Here is an 18,754-nt window from a genome sequence, read left to right on the forward strand (position 1 = left end):
GTGGGACAATCACCTCCCTCGATCAGCCAGCTATGGTGTGTTTGAGGCACCCCGGGACATGGTTGACCCTTCTGGCTAAGAGAGAACATCTAAGAGATCGAGGAGAGAGACTTATCACCTCTTCTTTCTTCATGGTTTTCTATCACAAACTGTCTCCTCTGAATTCCATACTGAGACTGTTTTACTAATTAACTATACCGAGTGCAGATCCACTGCTGATTATTGAGATGGCTATTGCAAATGTAGCCTCAAATATCTGTCCTGTTTTCCTTTTCAAATTATGTGTCAAACTGATTCAATACAACACATTAATCAACACATTGATATAAAAAGGAAGAAAGGATGTTTCAGCAAAGGTCAGGTAAACATCTTCTTAATAATTGTGAGAACAAAATTATATAATTGAGCATTTAGCCCATCACAATACATATATTCTGTATGTATTCTTCATAAAACACCACAAAGTAATAAAATATAAAAGGATTCTCAAGACATTTTTTTCTGAGATATAATTTTTAGAGATATTTTAATAGTTTATATTAAATAGTTTTCTGGTTGATTTTGCCACAATTATAAATAAAAAAAATTTTAAAATTATTTGCTCTATGCAGTTCAGTAGAGCTGAGTTATAACTGAAGAATATTATGCTGTACATTGGTAAAGACTGTTGAACTGGGAAATATTCAAAAATAGAATGAGCACTACGGAAGAACTGTGGAAAATCCAGTGGTAGAAAGTTAAAGCTGGAACTCTACGTTTCTCTCAATATTGTCATGCATCAGAAGTATTCTGCTATCAGTTGCTGCTACCATATCCAAAACACAAACTGCTTAAATTAATTAGACTATTAGATATAATTATAAAACACATATATTAAATGCATTTTAGTATACTGATAAAATGTTTTAGCATCATTTAGAAAGTTTTTACAGTCTTAAAATATTATCTCATATCTGAAATCCTGAAATTAAAAAATCGTTGTAATCTAGAATGATTTTTTTTTTTAAATTTGGGAATACTGAATATTTTAGTTTTTAATCCCTGCTTCATCACACCTTCTAATATTGCACATTTTGAATAATGGTTACATTACAGAGCGGGACTCTTTATCAGAGAATGTAGTGATAGGACAAGGGGTTATGGTTTTAAACTGAAAGAGGGTAGATTTAGATTAGATATTAGGAAGAAATTCTTTACTGTGAGGGCGGTGAGACACTGGAACAGGTTGTCCAGGGAAGCTGTGGATGCCCCATCCCTGGAAGTGTTCAAGACCAGGTTGGATGGGGCTTTGAGCAGCCTGGTCTAGTGGAAGGTGTCCCTGTACAGGACAGGGGGGTTGGAACTCAACGATCTTCAAGGTCCCTTCCAACTCTAACCATTCTATGATTCAATTTTTCATCAGATTTGTCCTAAACTATTATTTGAACTGACAATGAAATATTATAATCTTATTATTGTAGCTACATATAAGTGAGAGTTTCATAGACAGTCCTGTGATAGCTCTGCCTCCACTCCAAGCTCTTTGGACAGATGGACATAAGCAAGTGCTGCTCAGAAGGCCGTGTAGCTTTATTGATGCTACACTGTACACTCAGCAGGATCCGCTGGATTAGCTCAATATGTATGTGCCTTCAACTGTAGAGGGCTGCTGGCCAGCTGGACTGAAACCCAGGTAAACTGAACACAAGTCTCTTGAGAAGGTTGCATAGGCATGCCCAGTGTTACAAACATGCAAGCTTTGCTGCTGATTTTATCAGGGTATTTTAAAATCCTACATTTGGGAGCTTAATACAGCAAGGCAGCCATCACTTGAGCACAGCTATTATTTGAGCAACAGCATATATATCAGAATTCTAGATCTGTATGTATACTTGCAGAGACAGTACTTGAATTCAGTTACTAATTATAAGGATTGTCAAACATGACATAAATACTCAACTCATGTTTAAAAGGAAACCTTAAAATGAATAATTTTTCGAGAGAAAAAAAAAGAAAAAACAAACGAACCTTTCAAAAGGAAAATTCAAGTAACGTTATAAAAAGCACACCATCACTATTTCTAGAAAGCACTTTTTACTTGTCTGTAAATTGTACGCTTCCAATATAACTTAATGAAAAACCTGTTGGGATCATCCAGTTAAAAAAAGTAATTCTTCCAAGGGGTAGCTTAGTAAAGGGACCTCAGTCTTGGACTACCAGCTCAGTTTTTGGTTTTTATTTTAGGTAGTTAAATTCTGTACAAGACTGAACCCCAAGTGATTTAAACAGTTAATACATCAGATTAACTAATAACTGAGCACTTTACGCTGATTTTTACATTTCCAACCTATATGGCAAATTTGCAATGTTTTTCTCTGAAAAAACAGCTTTTTCTTGCTTTCCATAGAATTAAGTTTTAACATTCCTTACAAAGAATGAGTTGGATTTCAAAACAAATAATAACAATGCACAATTCTTGTGATATTGTATATTTCTTGAACTAAAGCTATCTGGCAAAATAAAAGCTGGAATCCATAAACAGCATAATCACAGAAACCCCTTTGGAGTAACAAGCTATCAAAACTAGGAAGGAAAATGTTTTAAGACAACGATACATCACTGAAGCACTGAATTCTAGATATTCTTTCTATATATAGTTTTTATCTATACCTATATTTAACTACCACACAGCACTATAGTGTGTTAGAACATTGTGTTTTATGATAGTTTACTGGCAACTTTCAAGGTACATAGAATACATCATTTAAACTTCTCTTTCGTAGTAAAACTCATGCCTCAGTAGTCTACGCTAGTAGACCACTAGAATATTCATTCTTTTGAGATTATCAGAATTGTTGTCCACCAAAGCCAAGAACAGATAAAGAGATAGGAAGGCAAGTGGGAATGTAGACAGGCAGTTTTTTACCTTGAACAACGAAATTGACAGCCTGCCTCTCCGCTTGAGTGCGTAGTTTGTAATCCTGTGCATTGATATTTGCCAGTGGTCTCTTACGCCCCATAATGGAAACCGCATAACCTTGTAAGATTTAAGTAGAAATTAGTATTCCTAGAGTGATTAAAATTAAATTTCAAAAAATCTTTTTTAATACAGATTTTTGTAACTATGTGCTGCCTGACTCAATTTAATATTTTGCCCTCTGAAAATAGTCAGAGCTTCTCTTATTTAAACCTTAAATGCTTATCGTATTTTTAGTCTAAGAATTATTTCATTCAGAGAATTGGTACTTGTTATACAAGGAAAATTTCTGTTCATTAAAGCTATATTTTCATTAGGAATGTCTACTGACATACCAGCAAACTCTCTCTGTGGGAGATGAAACTATAAATACCTAGCAGAATTAGCTATCTATTAGCAGCCAAATTAGAGCTTTCCATGCAATGAATAGTTTACTTGGGAATAGCAAAGAAAAACCAATTTGTAGAGCAATTAAATCACTAATGAATTTTTCCCAAAATTATAAAATAGTTATGGGGGAAAAAACCCCAAAGTTATAACCTTTTTTCTATTTTCCTTATGTGATATTTTAATGTCCCTTTCACAGCCAGACTTTCTTACGTCTAGTGTGGTGGATTTTTTTACCTTAAAAGAAACACGTGAAAACACAATAAAAGCCTTATGTTAGGCCTATTGATGTATTTTGCCAAAATAACTATTTTGGAGGGCAAGTGGGAGGAGTTGAGAGAGGAAAAGAGATGTGAGGATCCTCTTGTCAAAATAACACACACAAAACCTTTTCTCAGCTTATCTTCAAAACTAAACTTGTTATTTTAAGGAAAATGAAAAATCATCTATGTTGAAAACATATCTTCATAACATCTTTCATTATACTTCTGGTCACCTTGACTATCCATGAATTGTCATTAGACACCACGGAAATTCAGACCACCACAGAGGTTCATGTCCTCTTTGGCAATCAAGATACACAAGCACATGTGGTAAGGAGACCTCTCCAAGCAAAAAGTTATGACCTTGCTATGGACAACACGTACCCAGACTTATGTACAGAGGATGAAGATGGTTCTGCTGATTTAATACAGCTTTCTGCAAATTAGTGTATTTCCAGGAGTGCTGATACAAAAAGAACCAGTTTTGGAACAAGGAGCTGAATTATCTGGAGGTTAGGATATTCTTTGTCAAATCAGTCTTCCTAGTTTAAGTAAGGTTTTCTAGGAACGACAGTATCTAATGGATGGAATTCTTGAAACATTGGATTGTCAGGGAAAAATAGATTTACTGTAATATCCTTATTCCTGCGTAGTATGTTTCCACAACAGAATCACCTTTGCAATACCCATAGCTGATTAGCATCCCCAAACAAATACCATCTTTCATATAATAGCAGCAGAGTATGCTTCTGTGGTCAAAGATTAATCTGCAAATACATATTTGACTGAGGTCTTAAAATAGTCTTTTTATATGTTGATCACTTCATCAAATAGCAACAATATGATAACATATGTCCTAATAAAAATATTTTCATCACAAATGAATAATCTTTATCTGTTTATCATGTCTACATGGAGTATTGGACAATCAAAACATCTAAATAATATTAGTCAGGTGGATGCTGTTCACCTCTGAACTGCAGATAAGTAAAAAGAAGTTATCTTATAATGAGCTCACTGGGTTGGAATGTTTTTTGTTGGAAAGCTGAAATCTGAGGCAATGGGATTGAGAGGAGGAGTAAGTACTAATTAGACAAGTGTGTTTTGATGAGAATCAAGGACATTAGATATGACAGTCATCTCTACTAAACTCATAAACCCAATTCTTTTTCACCGAGGTTTCGTTATTGAAATTCATTCACCTTTAAGAAAAAAATGCTATGTTATTTTAAATAAATCAAAAAAATAAATAGTAAATGTGTAATATTTTTCTAGATATTCTTTATTAATATTAATAAATGCAGGAATGCAACTGTGTGACACAATGACAGTTCATGCTTCCAGGAGATTTTTTAAGCCCTAGAAAGAAGGAATGCTATTAATTTTCACTACTAGAAATCAGTTATAAGTTTCTATCATGACATTCACCCATACGATGATGGGTAAAACTATATTGCAAATTTACTTTCTTTCTGCAAAATGTCTTAGTACTGAATACCACCCTAAGAGACAAAACAAATCAATTTTGACAGTTCTCCTAATAAGCTTTTAAAAGAAAATATTTCAAGCAGCTATATTTTCTCTCCTCAAATTACTGCACTCCTAGGATTCACTAAATATAGATGAGTATGTAGACTAACAACAAATTTGATGCAAGAAGAGTTTGCAGCTGCTGGCTCCAAGCAGCACTTTGCACACATCTGTCAGCACAGATACCACCTGAACTTCAAGAACATAAATTCTGACTGATGCAAAGAAAAAATACTTTTAAAAAATTGGCTCTGCAAATTGACTCTCTGACTAAATGGCTGAACTTCCACGGTCCAGCAGTCATGTAGCATATTTATTAACTAAAAGATTCCCTAGTTCTTTGGGGGTTTTTTGTGTTGGAGTACATTATATGTCAAAATGATGCAGTGTAATTTGACATTAAGTAGGGTTCACTCTGAGAATAGATGTCTTATTTTGTTAGCATCTTTCTGAGAAAAGACAGACAGGTTTAACAAGCTCCTCTTAGGGTTAAAAGAGAAAAAAACCTGATTTACCACGAAATCATATTCCAACTTTTTTCTTTTCCTATAACTATTTGAATTTTGGTTAAGCTGAATCTTTGTCTTCACAGTCAAACAGTTCTGATTAATAAACAAAACTATGCTTACAGACTTTGGATTACCTTTATTTCGGCATTGCTCAATGGTTTTCTTTGTAAATTCATGTACTTTCTTATATTTTTGCATAAAACTCTCTATAAATTGACTGGCTTGAACAGGAGTAACTCCAAGGCAGTCAGAAAGGCGTTCTTTACCTGGTGGTAAAGAAATTATCTTTATTACACAATGAAGCAGACCAGAAATCCACTACATACAATAGCATTGTTACATTCACAATTAGTGAAATTAGTTAACTTCACTTACCTCTATGAAAGGACAGATCTGATATATTACAATCATACCTCAACAAAGCAGATGTTTAACTTTGAGATTGAATGTTTTACTGAAGTTACTAGATTAAGAATATACTTAGTAAGAGGTATGTAAGAAGTATATAATTAAGACATTCTTAGTTACAACTTATCATGTGATTGAAATCTCTTCCTGAAATCTCTATCCTGTTCACAGGATAACTTTGTAGCTTTAAGTATTGTCTTACTAGTTCAGCGTTGAAATCTGCAAATGTTGAGGAGCAGATAAAGAACCTGAAATCAATTTTAAATTAACACAAATGCGAATGAAGATCTAAAAAAGGATAGAGATGTGGATGGTTAAGCTAGAAGTCCTAGATTTGGTGTAGAAGTCACAGAAAAACTTAACTGCTGAAGCACTCAGACCAAGTAGCCTGATTTTAGAAAGGCCATTAGGAGTCTTAGTCCCACAGATTTCAAACCATCTTAGGCTCCTCAATATCTGTAAAAATTTGGGTCCAAGTTGTGAGATAAAAGCGTTGAAAAAAGAAAAACAGAAAAAGTGTTTCAACAGAGAGAGAAAGGAATAATAGCTTTCGGATAGGATATAGGTGCGAAATATATGTTATGTTGGATTTAAGAGCATTTATAAGATAAGGCGGGGAAAAAAATGAAGGCAATTCTCCAGCGTGAAAATATAAACTAAGAAATACAGTTTAAACACATTTATAAACCAAACAGTTCCAGTAAAAATAAAACATACATCAACATTAGTCATATGAGGTTTGAAAGACAGATATATTTATGTCAGCTGCACAGCAACACAAAACTAGCACTGTGTCTGCAGATAACATGAGAGGTGACGTCTCAAGGCACCCAAGGCATTGAACAGTTATTGCCACAGTTATACAGCCAAGAAAAATTATCTAGCATTTTTGAAAGAGAAGATTTCAGCCACCTAAATGCCATCACTGTCAGTCTGACGTGCATTTCAGAACAATTCTGTAGCATTTTGTTCTCAGTCATGCCAGGATCTGCACTGAGCTGCAGAAATACCAGTCTGGGCAAGGCGCTAGAAGAAGAAATCCACAAGACATCCAGGATGACTCCTGTTGAGCTATTATAGGTCTGTACTTTTATTTGACATCTAATTAATTTGGGGTTTCTTCCCGGGTCAGCAAATGACAAATCCATTTGCTAAAGCTCATATTGTTTACAGCTAGGAGACTGCTGTGGCTGACTCAGAGAACTGTAACATCTAAGTTTGTCCACGTCATCCAACTAAAATTTACTGATATACAGAAAAAAGTATTCCATACGACAGTAGGAAAATTAAGCCACGATATCAGTCAAGAAGTCTGAAAGGTTCCAGGGAAATTCAGTACCTGCGAAACAAAGAGAGGGGAATGTACAGCCATGTAATTGTGTTAGATCACGTTCCACAGTGCAGGAGCACAGGGCCATGCGAAGCAAGGCTCAGGAGCGCACTAAAGCTTCCCTGAGCACTCTGCATGAGGTATCTGTGCCAGGGGAATTGTTAGCAGCAGCCTGTGAGTTGCTGTGTTCTCCATTCCGTAATATCATCTTTCAAAACTGAATATATCATTAGTTTCTCTGCCTTTCATTTAAACACCTTGACATGCCTCTGTCAATTCAGGTCATACTGAACATTGAACATACTGCCATTGAATGGAATTAATTCCTTATTTTACAGATGTTTAAGCTGTCTTTGCTTTAGTTTTAAAAGATGATTGAGACAGAAGCAGGTGAATTGAATTTCTCCCAACCAAGCAAGAGACTGTAATACCATCATCCCTCTCAATATTTGGTGTATATATTAAAGTACCGACTCCTAGACATAATGAGACTCTTCTTTCTTTATTGTACTATTTTCTGTCCTCCAGAATTATACAAAAGACCTTGAAAACATGAACCAAGTGTAACCTAAAACTAAGAAAATAGAAAGGAACAAACAAAAAAAAAAGATTACTACATGAAAGATTTCCATTGACTCCAGTAAGCATAACACAGGCAAGCTCCTCAGGAAACGCTTCTGTATTTTTCAATCCCAAAAGAAGTGACATAAGTAAGTACTATTCAAACTCTTCAGTTGTATCAAAATGTCTCCTCAATGAAAAGTTACCCATTTCTTGAAGGGAGAAAAATGGTGGGTGGAATCCAGTCCATCAATTTCAGGTATCTAATAAATTGGTTTTTTCAGCCCAGTTTCCATTTAAGTAGCTTAGTGATAGCACTCCATGTTATGTCTTAATTAGGATCTGATCACACTGCCAATGAACTGAAGCATCTTACTATCTTTCAGGTGCTTCAGCTGTCCTCATTTGAGAGAGAAGGAGACAAAGCACAAACAAGTGGAGATACTTAAATCAAGCACTGCTGCACTGAAATTTTTAGTGCCTGGTACAGAGCAAGTGAGAGAGTGCCAATACAATCTGCTTAATCTAATCATCTGAGCTCTTTATAGCATGAATAGGCAGATGTAGGCTCTACTGAGGGAGGCTTTAGCCCCAGTAACTGAGGCGTTTCCTTTCCTCCACTGAGTGTATACAGACCTACAGGGCATTCAGCCTGTGGCGATTCAGTCTGATTAAGTCAGGTATCTGTCTATTTCACCCAGAGTGAAGGGAACAGGTAGGAAATGTGTAGCATCTGTATGGACTAGGGGTCGGGATGCTAATGACTGCATTTTGTAAAACAATCTAGTGATGAAAACATTAAGGTTGGAAATGGGAGATTTGATCCCAGTCTCGCCATAGGAAGGTCTGAATTTACATTGCAGGGAGCTAGTGCTGGGCTTTTAAATTCAGATTTTAAACACATACGTTTAAAATGCAATATAGCTTAATGTAAAAATGCATGTGTATATATATATTCTTATACGTGTGTATAGAATCTATAAACACCCCTATACATAAAATAGATATACTGGAGAGATGAAATTCAAAGTGTTTTTCTCCTTCTCAGTTGAATGCCCTAAACAATAAACTGAATGCCCTTGGCCACCTCTGCCTTTGGTTCAAAGACTATTGATGAGTCACAGCAAGAGAGGGTTTAGAAAGCCTTCTCACCCAAGAACTCAAGATGCAGTTTTAAGTTCCTCCAAGTTAAATAAAGTCTGAAATCTAGAGCTCTCGTTTCCTAAATGAGTTTTCCAAGTACTCATCTTCTGTAGAGCTTTTGGATTTCTGCAGAAGTTAGCTAATAAAGTTTAGTTAGCTCTTCACTAAAATAAATTCACAATAGCTTGTAGGCTGATGATACATATGCATCTGTCTACCCAGAAAAGGTAATTTTAAGCATGAAGCATAAGGAGAGTTAGGCATCATTTAGGAAATGGTAGGCAGTTTTGGAAAGTATGCAAACTGTCTTGACTTATCTAGGACCTGGGTGGGACTTAGGCAGAATGAGTAGCAGTGTGCATTTTTGCAGGTTTTCTGCAGCTGTGAAGAAATAGCAGCAAACATTGAGATCTAAAGTAAGGAAACATTTTCATACTGTGAGTGTGACTGAGCACTGGCACAGGTTGCCCAGGGAGGTTGTGGAGTCTCCATCCTTGAAGACAGTCAAAAGCCATCTGGACAAGGTCCTGGGCAACCGGCTCTAGACGTCCCTGCTTGAGCAAGGGGGCTGGATCCTATGACCTCCAGAGGTCTCTTCCAACCTCAGCCATTCTGTGGTTCTATAAATGTGTTTTGAGACAATATTGGAGTTCTTTTAATTTCATTGCGGTTATTCTAATCTCTATCGATATACCAACAGAATGCGAAGTCCACTCAAAATAAAACTCATTTTAGATAAAGACAAATGCTTCAGTTACATCAGCAGCAAATAAACAGGAAATCAGAATAATATTTGTACATGTCAATGTGGTTGCATTAACTTGATCATTTTGATACTGGGTGGATAATTTAGTAGTCCTTGATCAAAATAAAAATGTAATACTGACAAACTTTGACTTACCTTTAGAAATTCAGTCTACTTATATATAATTATGTATAAAGTACCAATCTACTGTAGCTGGGTTTTTTTCCTAAAAATGCCTACCTGCTCCATAAACCACTGAGTAAACTATACGTTTTGCTTGCTCTCTATCAGCGTGTTTCACTTGTTCACTTGGAATCCCCTTCCTAAACAAACAAACAAACAAACAAACATCATACATTTTCAGTTAAAACTAATTTAAGTTGCTATCCCCACAGAAAATGTATTTAAAGTCAATAGCCATTTAATAACAACAGAAGAGTTTAAGGGCCTTTCTCTTCGGCCAGGAACGCACAACTTCTTTACAAATTTTGGTGGTGATAGTCCATAGTAAATGAAACTATTTTAATCTTCATCTTCTCCTTTCCTATTCAATCAAGTTCTTGGCTAGGAGAAGTCCTACTACTATGTTATTAGTACTTTAGGTTGAAGGGGATTCATTATTGACTGATGAGAAAAATTAAATCTCTTCAGCAGTAGCATTTCTTCAAGACGCGACGAATATAGAAACTCAAAGCATAAGTCTGACCTAAAGCTTATTTAAACAAAGGTTATATCAGGGCTTCACTAATTGGAATATCCAATCTTTTATCAAGAATGATAACTGATAAAAGCATGCAACTGAATCTCTCCATACGTCTTACAGAGCTCCACAAGAGAGATGCTTCACAAAACAGCAGCACTGGCGGTTTCTTACACTAGAGAGTGTAGCTAGTTTACTCCCAGCAAAGCATCATCCTTCCCAGTTCCCATTTACTCACCAGCTGATGTAAATAGTGCTACAAAAGGGCTAATCGATTTAGCAGTTTGCAAATAAAAACCTAGGACTCTACAATCGTCAAGTACGTGCCACCTGTGCTTTCCTTATCCAAACATAGCTTCAGGAAGAATGACAATTGACAGCACTGAAGAATATTGATCATTTGGTTCAAATGGAAGTGCATCGGGGGAAATCTCAATCATCTAGTCACACTCTGAAAACAAATACCTACACAAATTATATTTGGAACATAGAGATGAATTCAATCATTCTGGTAGTTGGAGGCTCTTATAATTTGCCACCTAAGTTATGCCACGCCAAAAGTTCGTGGCTCTTGAATAAAGCAGGTTGAGATTCCCAAATGTACCCAAATTAGAGGACAAAGTGGCAATTGGAGTTAATAAGTGCAGAATTAGGAAACTAGACATCATTAAGGATTTCCTGAAGCAATTTCTGGAAGAAAGTTAGCAGGAATTTCCTGAAGAACCTGGCACTTGAGAAACATCTTGAGAAAGCATCTATCCAGAATCAGGAGGAAAAATAGAACCTGATAAGAGAGTAGATCTTACCTGAGGACCTTTCTGAGATGAAGAACCAAGACTGAAGAATGCTCAAACTAGGGAATCACTGCAAGATGTAATACTGCTTTGTTAATACAGCATTTATTTGAACTAGAGGCCTAGAGAAAGCAAGAGATAGAAGTACAGCAATAGAGTTTAGTTGAAGATTTATTCAAGTCTGAGGCTAGAGACAACTGAGAGCCAAGAGGTCAGCAAGGGGCGAGTATGTTAGCTGCTCATTTCTCTGAAAAAGGAGGACTATAATAAAAAGAACACAGTGGGTAAGAAGTCATGGAAATCTGTAGAGGAACATACATACTTATCAAATCACAATACTGAGGAAGACACAAGATGAGAGTCTTGCTGCGAAGGACTGGTGGTTCTACAGATGATTCAACAGCAAAAGAAGACACTAGAACGAACTTAATTATGTGCACAGGGAGACCCACTGCTAGGATTTTAAGAACGATTTTGCATCATCCAAGCCTTCAACTTGAAAAGGCTGACTGAGAAAAACAGAAATAGACTTATTGCTGTAATCACAATAGGCAGTGTCATGAGGAGGATCCTATGTTTCCATTGTAAGCAATCACAATAAAACCTTGCCTAACACAGTTATCAGGGCAGAAGTACACGCATCACGTGATCATGGCAATCGCAGTAGTCACTTAGCATTTCCTGATCTTTGGTTAGTCATGAAATACATGAGAAGCTATGAAAATTTTAGAGCTTAATGTCAAATATTTCTTTTAATCTAACGTTAAAAACAAAATGGTCAGTCAACACCTCCTAGTGTGTCAGAGTGGGAAATGTGAGCACTTGGCAGACTCATTACATCTAGCACTCTCTATATCTGTAAATTTATGTAGCACATTCAAGAATCCAGAACAAAAAAGTATGAAATTGCCATATAAATTACAAGTGCTTGAACAAACAGAAGTCATTTATCAAAACTATTCCATTTTTTTCTAATAATGAAAATGTTTTTTTCTGTTTGTATTGACAATGATTGGTTTCTATCTAGGATGCTTGATCCCTTCTGTAATACAGAGTGGCATTCCTGCAGTCTGAAGTGAAGGCTATTTATTCCTTTGAATAACAAAAGGGAGGCGGAGGGGGGGCAATTTCTCAGAAATGCAGCAGCTACATTAGAAATCCCCAGTGAGCTTTCTTCTTGAGCCTGTTTCCTCTACAAACAAATTTATATTTGTGATAATTAATTTTGTTTAGTGGGTACTGTGAGAACATATTTAAAGTTAAAACTTTTATTTTGGCTTTGGACTTATCATGAACATATCGCGTATCATGAACGTATCAAGAACATCATCACAATATTGAAAATTGATATTGATATTCTTATCCTCTTACTTGTGTAAGAAATTTTTAAGCTACAATCACTAAGCAAGCTACCTCATACATGAAAATACTCAGCACTGAATTGTGGCATGATGTAAAACAGATCTATAGTGGAGATGCATTGTTTTCAAATAAACTTGATTCTAGGAAAAAGGAAGCTAAATGGGCACAAGAAAGCCTTAGCTGCTGGACCCAGACAGTGACATGGAGGCAGACTTCAGTTCACCCAGTACTGTATGTATGTGTAGAGAAACAGGAAGAATGTTAATGCAATGTAATAGAAATTCATGCAGAAAAAAAGCTCAAGAGAAGAAAGAATTTGCTGCAGGTTTTGTTGTGGAAATTGAAGTCCTGCAGGAAATATATATGCAGTTATTAGTTCTACCATGAAACATATTTTTCCATGTTATGATATCTTTCTCATTACTCTCTCTCTCAAATATGCTATTTGTTCAAGTTCATAATCAATATTATCATCATCTTCAAATTCCTCCTGACTTACCATCTCCAAATGTGCAATATTTCACCTCCTACATTCTTATCCTTGCCTGTATACTTGTCTCAGTCTATTTCCACATCTCCAGTTTGTTTGTCCTTTACCTTTCTTCATTTAGTACTGCTTTGCAAGTACTTCACTTTATAGTACTTTATTAGATACACATCTATTAGGTAGAATGAAGAATGGACTTCAGTGCTGGAAGATGTGTACAGGTTAACAGAACTCATTATTCTTGGAAGGAGTTAGCAGAGCTAAACAATCTGGAAAGGTCTGTGAGGAGAGCAAAACAACTTACAGCTAAAAATTGTAGAAAATCTGACATACTGAGAGTAGAGATGTACAAACTCTTTGAAAAGGTGTTTCTGCTAAGAACTCGGTTGTATGCCTAAAAGGTAATATATGCCTAAATCTTAGAGTTTAAAAAAATGGAGAAAAATTTTCTAGCGAAAGAGTGAAAAAGTATAAGATCAAATTGTTAGTAAGAAACATACAGTGCAGATATAAAACTTAAAAGCAGGTATATGTAATTTTTTACTTTTTCAGAGATAGTATCTTGAATATTTTCTATAATTTCTCAAAAATTCACTGTATGTTTTCATATATTAATGGGGTCCAATGGACACCTCAAGGAATTTCTGCTGAATTAAGTCTTTAAAACATATCAACTTTCTTTATACCCAAGAAAAATATGGCAATCATATCTGTAATTTAAAAAAAGCTTAACTGTAAGCTAGAATAACACATTTAATACAGAGTAGAGATCTGGATAGATTTATTTTTAACCCTTACAGGAGTATTAAAAAGAAAGAATTAATGCAAATTTTAGTATACAAAAATGAGCACACACAGCATAAAGTATGTGAACACACACAGAAAATAATCAGAGGCCACAGGGCATAAAGTTTGAGCAATGCCAAAATAAAACTTTGAGAACAGGTAGAAATGGAAGGAAACCAGCCTTAAAAGAATGCGATAAGACATTTCAGCATTTCTGGGAAATGTTGTATGGTGACGGAAGTCGTCTGTTTATGTACAGGAAGAGGCAGAACAAACTTCTCAAACACAATATCTGGCAGACACGCGTTGCCTTGATCTGCATTACACTCCAGCCAAGCTAAGCTCAGTCATAACAGCCACAAAGCTCTTGGCCGCTCTCCTGCATCTGCCAATTAATCCAAGTCCTAGCTGTGAGTTGTTGATGCGGGAAATGAGATGGAGTGCCATTAAATTCATTTTATACATGGTCATCAGTGTCCAATAAATGAGTGGATATATGAGGGAGTACACATTCGTTCATCTGACTGCTTTTACAGCTTTTTTAAATTTCATCAGTGAACTATATAAATCTCTCATTTTTAATCACCTGTTGCTACTTAATAGTAGATGAGGGTTGTATATTTTGTAAGTTTGTGTCTGAAACTTTATGTTGGCATATGAAACTGGTACAGACAGTTTATATAATTAGTGACAACTGCAGCTTTAGAAAAGCTGAGTTTTACAGTGGTATCACCACTGGATATATCATGTAGGAGGTAAGTTCTGAAAGCTTACTTTTTCAATTACATTTGCCTTATTATACCTAAGGCAAGCAGAATATATACCACAATGTATGTGAGCATCCTAAACATACGGAAAAGATTGGCTATGCATAATCTAGTCTGCTAACTGTTAATGCAATGCACAAGAATAAGCACTTTTTTTTGAAAGCTGCTATTCCATGGCTAAAGGAAAATGCTGACAAGGCTCAGGCATAAGTTGTCTCAGACATTTTTAAGGTATCACGTGGAAGCGATCTTGGAACAGCTTTTGCCTGGCTCATCTGTGTTACAAAATACAGAAAAGGAAGATGATGGGAAACAGTTTCCCTGAAGCCACGATCATATCAAAATAGATCACTGCCTCATGTGTCAATCGAGAGCCAGGCATGAGGTACACACAATTAGCCCATCAAGATATATTTATCATACATAGTTTTAATGTATGGTTTGATACAGGATGTCCAGTGAAAACCATATATATAACCATACATATACACCTTCCGTAACTACGTGCCATTTACACAACTATGTTCTAAACAAAAAGCAGCTAGATTGTCTTCCTCATAAAAAGAGCAGAGACAACAGGATGAAAAATGTAATTTGTCTAGGCTGCACAGAAAAGTGGAAATAAAGTTAAGATGCTTTTCTAAAAAAAAAAAGGAAAGAAGCATCCACAAAGACTGAAATGCAGACTAATATCTTGTCAGAAGGAAAACAGCAGGGGAAACAGCTAACAAAGATAGGCCTTTTGTTGGTTGGACTCGATGATCTCAAAGGTCCCATCCAACCAAAAATATTCTGTGATTCTGATGTAACTTAAGTATACATTAAGTCATTTTTTTATCTATGTCACTTCTAAACAATTCTCATGTTAGGTTCAGATGTTATGTCAAATGCTTGTATTTGCATTTTTATCATAACCTGGTTTGCATAAGTGAGATATAAGGTTACAGAATAACACAAAGAAACTCCTTACCCAAGGATATGCACCAATAAATGAATCAACAAACATTGGGATATCTTAAGTAGTACACTGGATAAAGGAGGAGGAGATGTGAGGAATCTAAAGGGTAATATGCAGGGTCGGCATTTCATGTATATTTATTCCCACCCTGGCATTGGGAAAGGCAAAGCTGTCTTCCAGTGGCCACTGCATATGTTGGAGAATCTCTGGCAGGGATCTCTCATGCAAATATAGGGGTCATGTACATAAATACGGAGGGGAGAAAGTCACCAGCTCCCACTCAGGGAGTTTAAATTTGTGTTTTATTTAGTTTAGAGGTTTTTATAAGAGTTTTTAGTTGTGTTCAACTTCTTTGAATGAAAGACTACAGCACTGTCAGCTTGATGTCGTTCTTCCTACACTACAGCCAGCTCTGCAATATTGTCATCATGTCTCTTCTCCCTCTTAGTATAGTACCCTACCAAACTGCATTTTAATTTGTTTTATGTCTATTTATCACCAGTAAAAGCTTTATAACCCCTATAAAACTCTTTTGCAAGACTCCAGAAGCACTTTAGGATTTTAAGAGTCCTTCCAGTGGTTAATCATAAAATAATTTATTTTGTCTGAGTAACCTCTATAGTCCATTGCTTGAAGATTTATTTCATTAGTCCTCAACCTTCTTTTAAAGACCATATCTAGCTTTCATTTATTTTACAGAAGATAAAGACATGTCTTTGCAGTTTGCTCTGTGGGCCAGAAGTCTTCTGTTCCTACATTTTAAAGTAGCAGGGGATCAGATAAAGAAATAGTAACAAGGTCATGCATAAATTATAGCTATCATCAGTAACAATTTGTTGAAAGATTCATTTGGGAGTGAAGTGATCCATTATCTTTAGTAAGATATTTACCTACATGTTGATGTCCCAGATACTGGATATTGAAGAGCTATATTAGATAGTGATTATTTTCAGTGGTCTTAACAAAACAAAAGGTCACTTCAAGATTTTTCTTTAAAAATGCACAATCCTGGACATGTGTCAGAGCAGAAAGTCCCTGACATCAATGAAGGTGCTTGAAAGAGCACATCCTGCTCTGCAATCTGCACCTTTTCTCTCCTCCACTCCTACAGCAACAAAAAAATAAAGGGCTTTCTTCTCACATCCTCAGTCTCTCTTACACAGTGAATTACCACGGACAAGTGATATTTATTTCTGAGTTATGTGATTGCTGAAGGTATGGATTAACTAGAGGCCATTCTTATTCTAGGGTCTACGAGCACAGAATAAAAGGAAGTCAGGGTAACTAACTCCCAGCTTCAGGTGCCAGTGTGAACAGCAACAGCATGAACATCACTGAAGGAACAAATAAACGTAAACAGATTAAGGGGTCTATACAAATAGGGATGGCATAAAATTTGTCATAGGCCATTTGTATAAAACAATAACGTCAAATGCAAATGAATGCTCTTAGAGTTCTTCACTTATCACATCTACTTTTTAAGCTTTTCTGTAAGAGGCTTCAAATATCTAGGAAGGAACACAGTCCATTTTGGGAGATGGTACAGGTAGTTGTAGAGGAATATCAAATAATTACCCATCTTGAACTTGTTAGAAGTCTCATAACTTTATAAAGAAATAGATGCACCATCAGAGCAGCCTTTAGACAAATACCAGTGAAGTGAAACAGAAGGAAACAGAACTCTTAATATATAATCAAAAGATGATGTAGCTGCCATCTCAGATATCGCACAGAACAAAAACATGGAGCTTTAACACTGTTACAACAAGGTACAGTTTACTCAGGAAAAACAAGCAGGGAAAGAAGGGAGATGTCACACTACATTAAGCTGCATCTACATAGTTCAGAAAAAAGTAAGTAGCAGATTTTAAATATCTCGGTAGGGCCATCAAAAGAGGAAGAAATCAGTCATGCTATATATGAGGGTCTTGAACAAATGGGTTCTGCAGAGAGCGATGAGATACTTCATAGAATCATAGAATGGTTAGAGTTGGAAGGGATCTTAAAGATCATTGAGTTCCAACCTCCCTGCTACGGGCAGGGACACCTCCCACTAGACCAGGTTGCTCAAAGCCCCATCCAGCCTGGTATTGAACACTTCCATGTATATCCCATCTCTTTCAATCTTCACTAAAATCACTTCTTGCAGCTTAAATTTCTATTATGCCTAGGATCACAGTGAATTAAAGGCAAAAGTACAATTAAAGAATTGTCTTTGTATTCTTGATTTCATCAAGATTTAGCTTTACACTAAAGTTCAAGCTAATTGAGTTAAATGAAACAAATGGAAATATTTTATTACGCTCTGGAGTGTGGTCATAAAATGTAGCATTTTATCTTAGTCACTCTAGAAGGCGATGACTATTTGGAGACAGCTCTCCATGAAATTAGCCACACCAAATGTTATCAGACACCATAAAACAACTGAGGACTGTCCAGCCTCCTCAGGGCTTGCTTTTTCACTAGTTTGTGTGCTAGTTGTGGCGGTGACAATTCTAAAACTTTATTTTTCATTTGTTCTAGAATGCTAAGAAACCATTTAATGCGCAATAATAATAAGCTTCCAACGTGAGATAAAATTAAGCTGTCTGGTTAAACTTGTAGTTAACAACCTGGTTTATTTAAAGCTATTGTTTGGCTCTTCTAAAAACAAAAGCCATTATGCTTCCTGAAGACTTTATTCCCTCTGCCTTATTATCTGCTAGTCTAAACAAATGTCACAGCTGCACTTCTCCAACGGACTGTAAACTACAAGGTGAAATTTCTACAAGGTGCCATATAGACAGTTTGTCAGAGTGCAAAGCAAGACAAGTGTTAGATTTCATTAATATCCACTATTGCAAGTGAGCTTTCAAAACAGATAGAAATTGCTTTGCTGCAAAAGTAAAGCTGTTAAAATATTCCACACCAACACCCATGAGGCGTTGAACTCAAGAGCTTAAGATGTTTTAAAACTCTGATTCTGGGAAGCCAAACTGAACACCTTTGCTTTACTAAACTTCAGCATTTACAGTAGTTTTGTTTTGGTTTTTTTTTTGGAGGGGAAAGTGTGAACGGGACAAGGGAGC

General features: G+C 36.0%; 1 protein-coding gene across 1 annotated transcript in view; it reads right to left on the reverse strand.

Annotated features, from left to right (window-relative positions):
- Window positions 1-18,754, reverse strand: part of POLN (DNA polymerase nu) — a 102,031-nt gene that overhangs the window by 24,720 nt on the left and 58,557 nt on the right. Inside the window, exons 18-20 of the mRNA XM_074147885.1 lie at window positions 10,073-10,155; window positions 5,780-5,911; window positions 2,906-3,016 (exon numbers count right to left, since the gene is read on the reverse strand). Coding sequence (XP_074003986.1) covers window positions 2,906-3,016; window positions 5,780-5,911; window positions 10,073-10,155 — 326 coding nt within the window. The remainder of the gene's footprint in view (window positions 1-2,905; window positions 3,017-5,779; window positions 5,912-10,072; window positions 10,156-18,754) is intronic.

Source organism: Numenius arquata, chromosome 5, assembly GCF_964106895.1.
Source record: "Numenius arquata chromosome 5, bNumArq3.hap1.1, whole genome shotgun sequence".
In the NCBI taxonomy this organism is placed as follows: Eukaryota; Metazoa; Chordata; class Aves; order Charadriiformes; family Scolopacidae; genus Numenius; species Numenius arquata.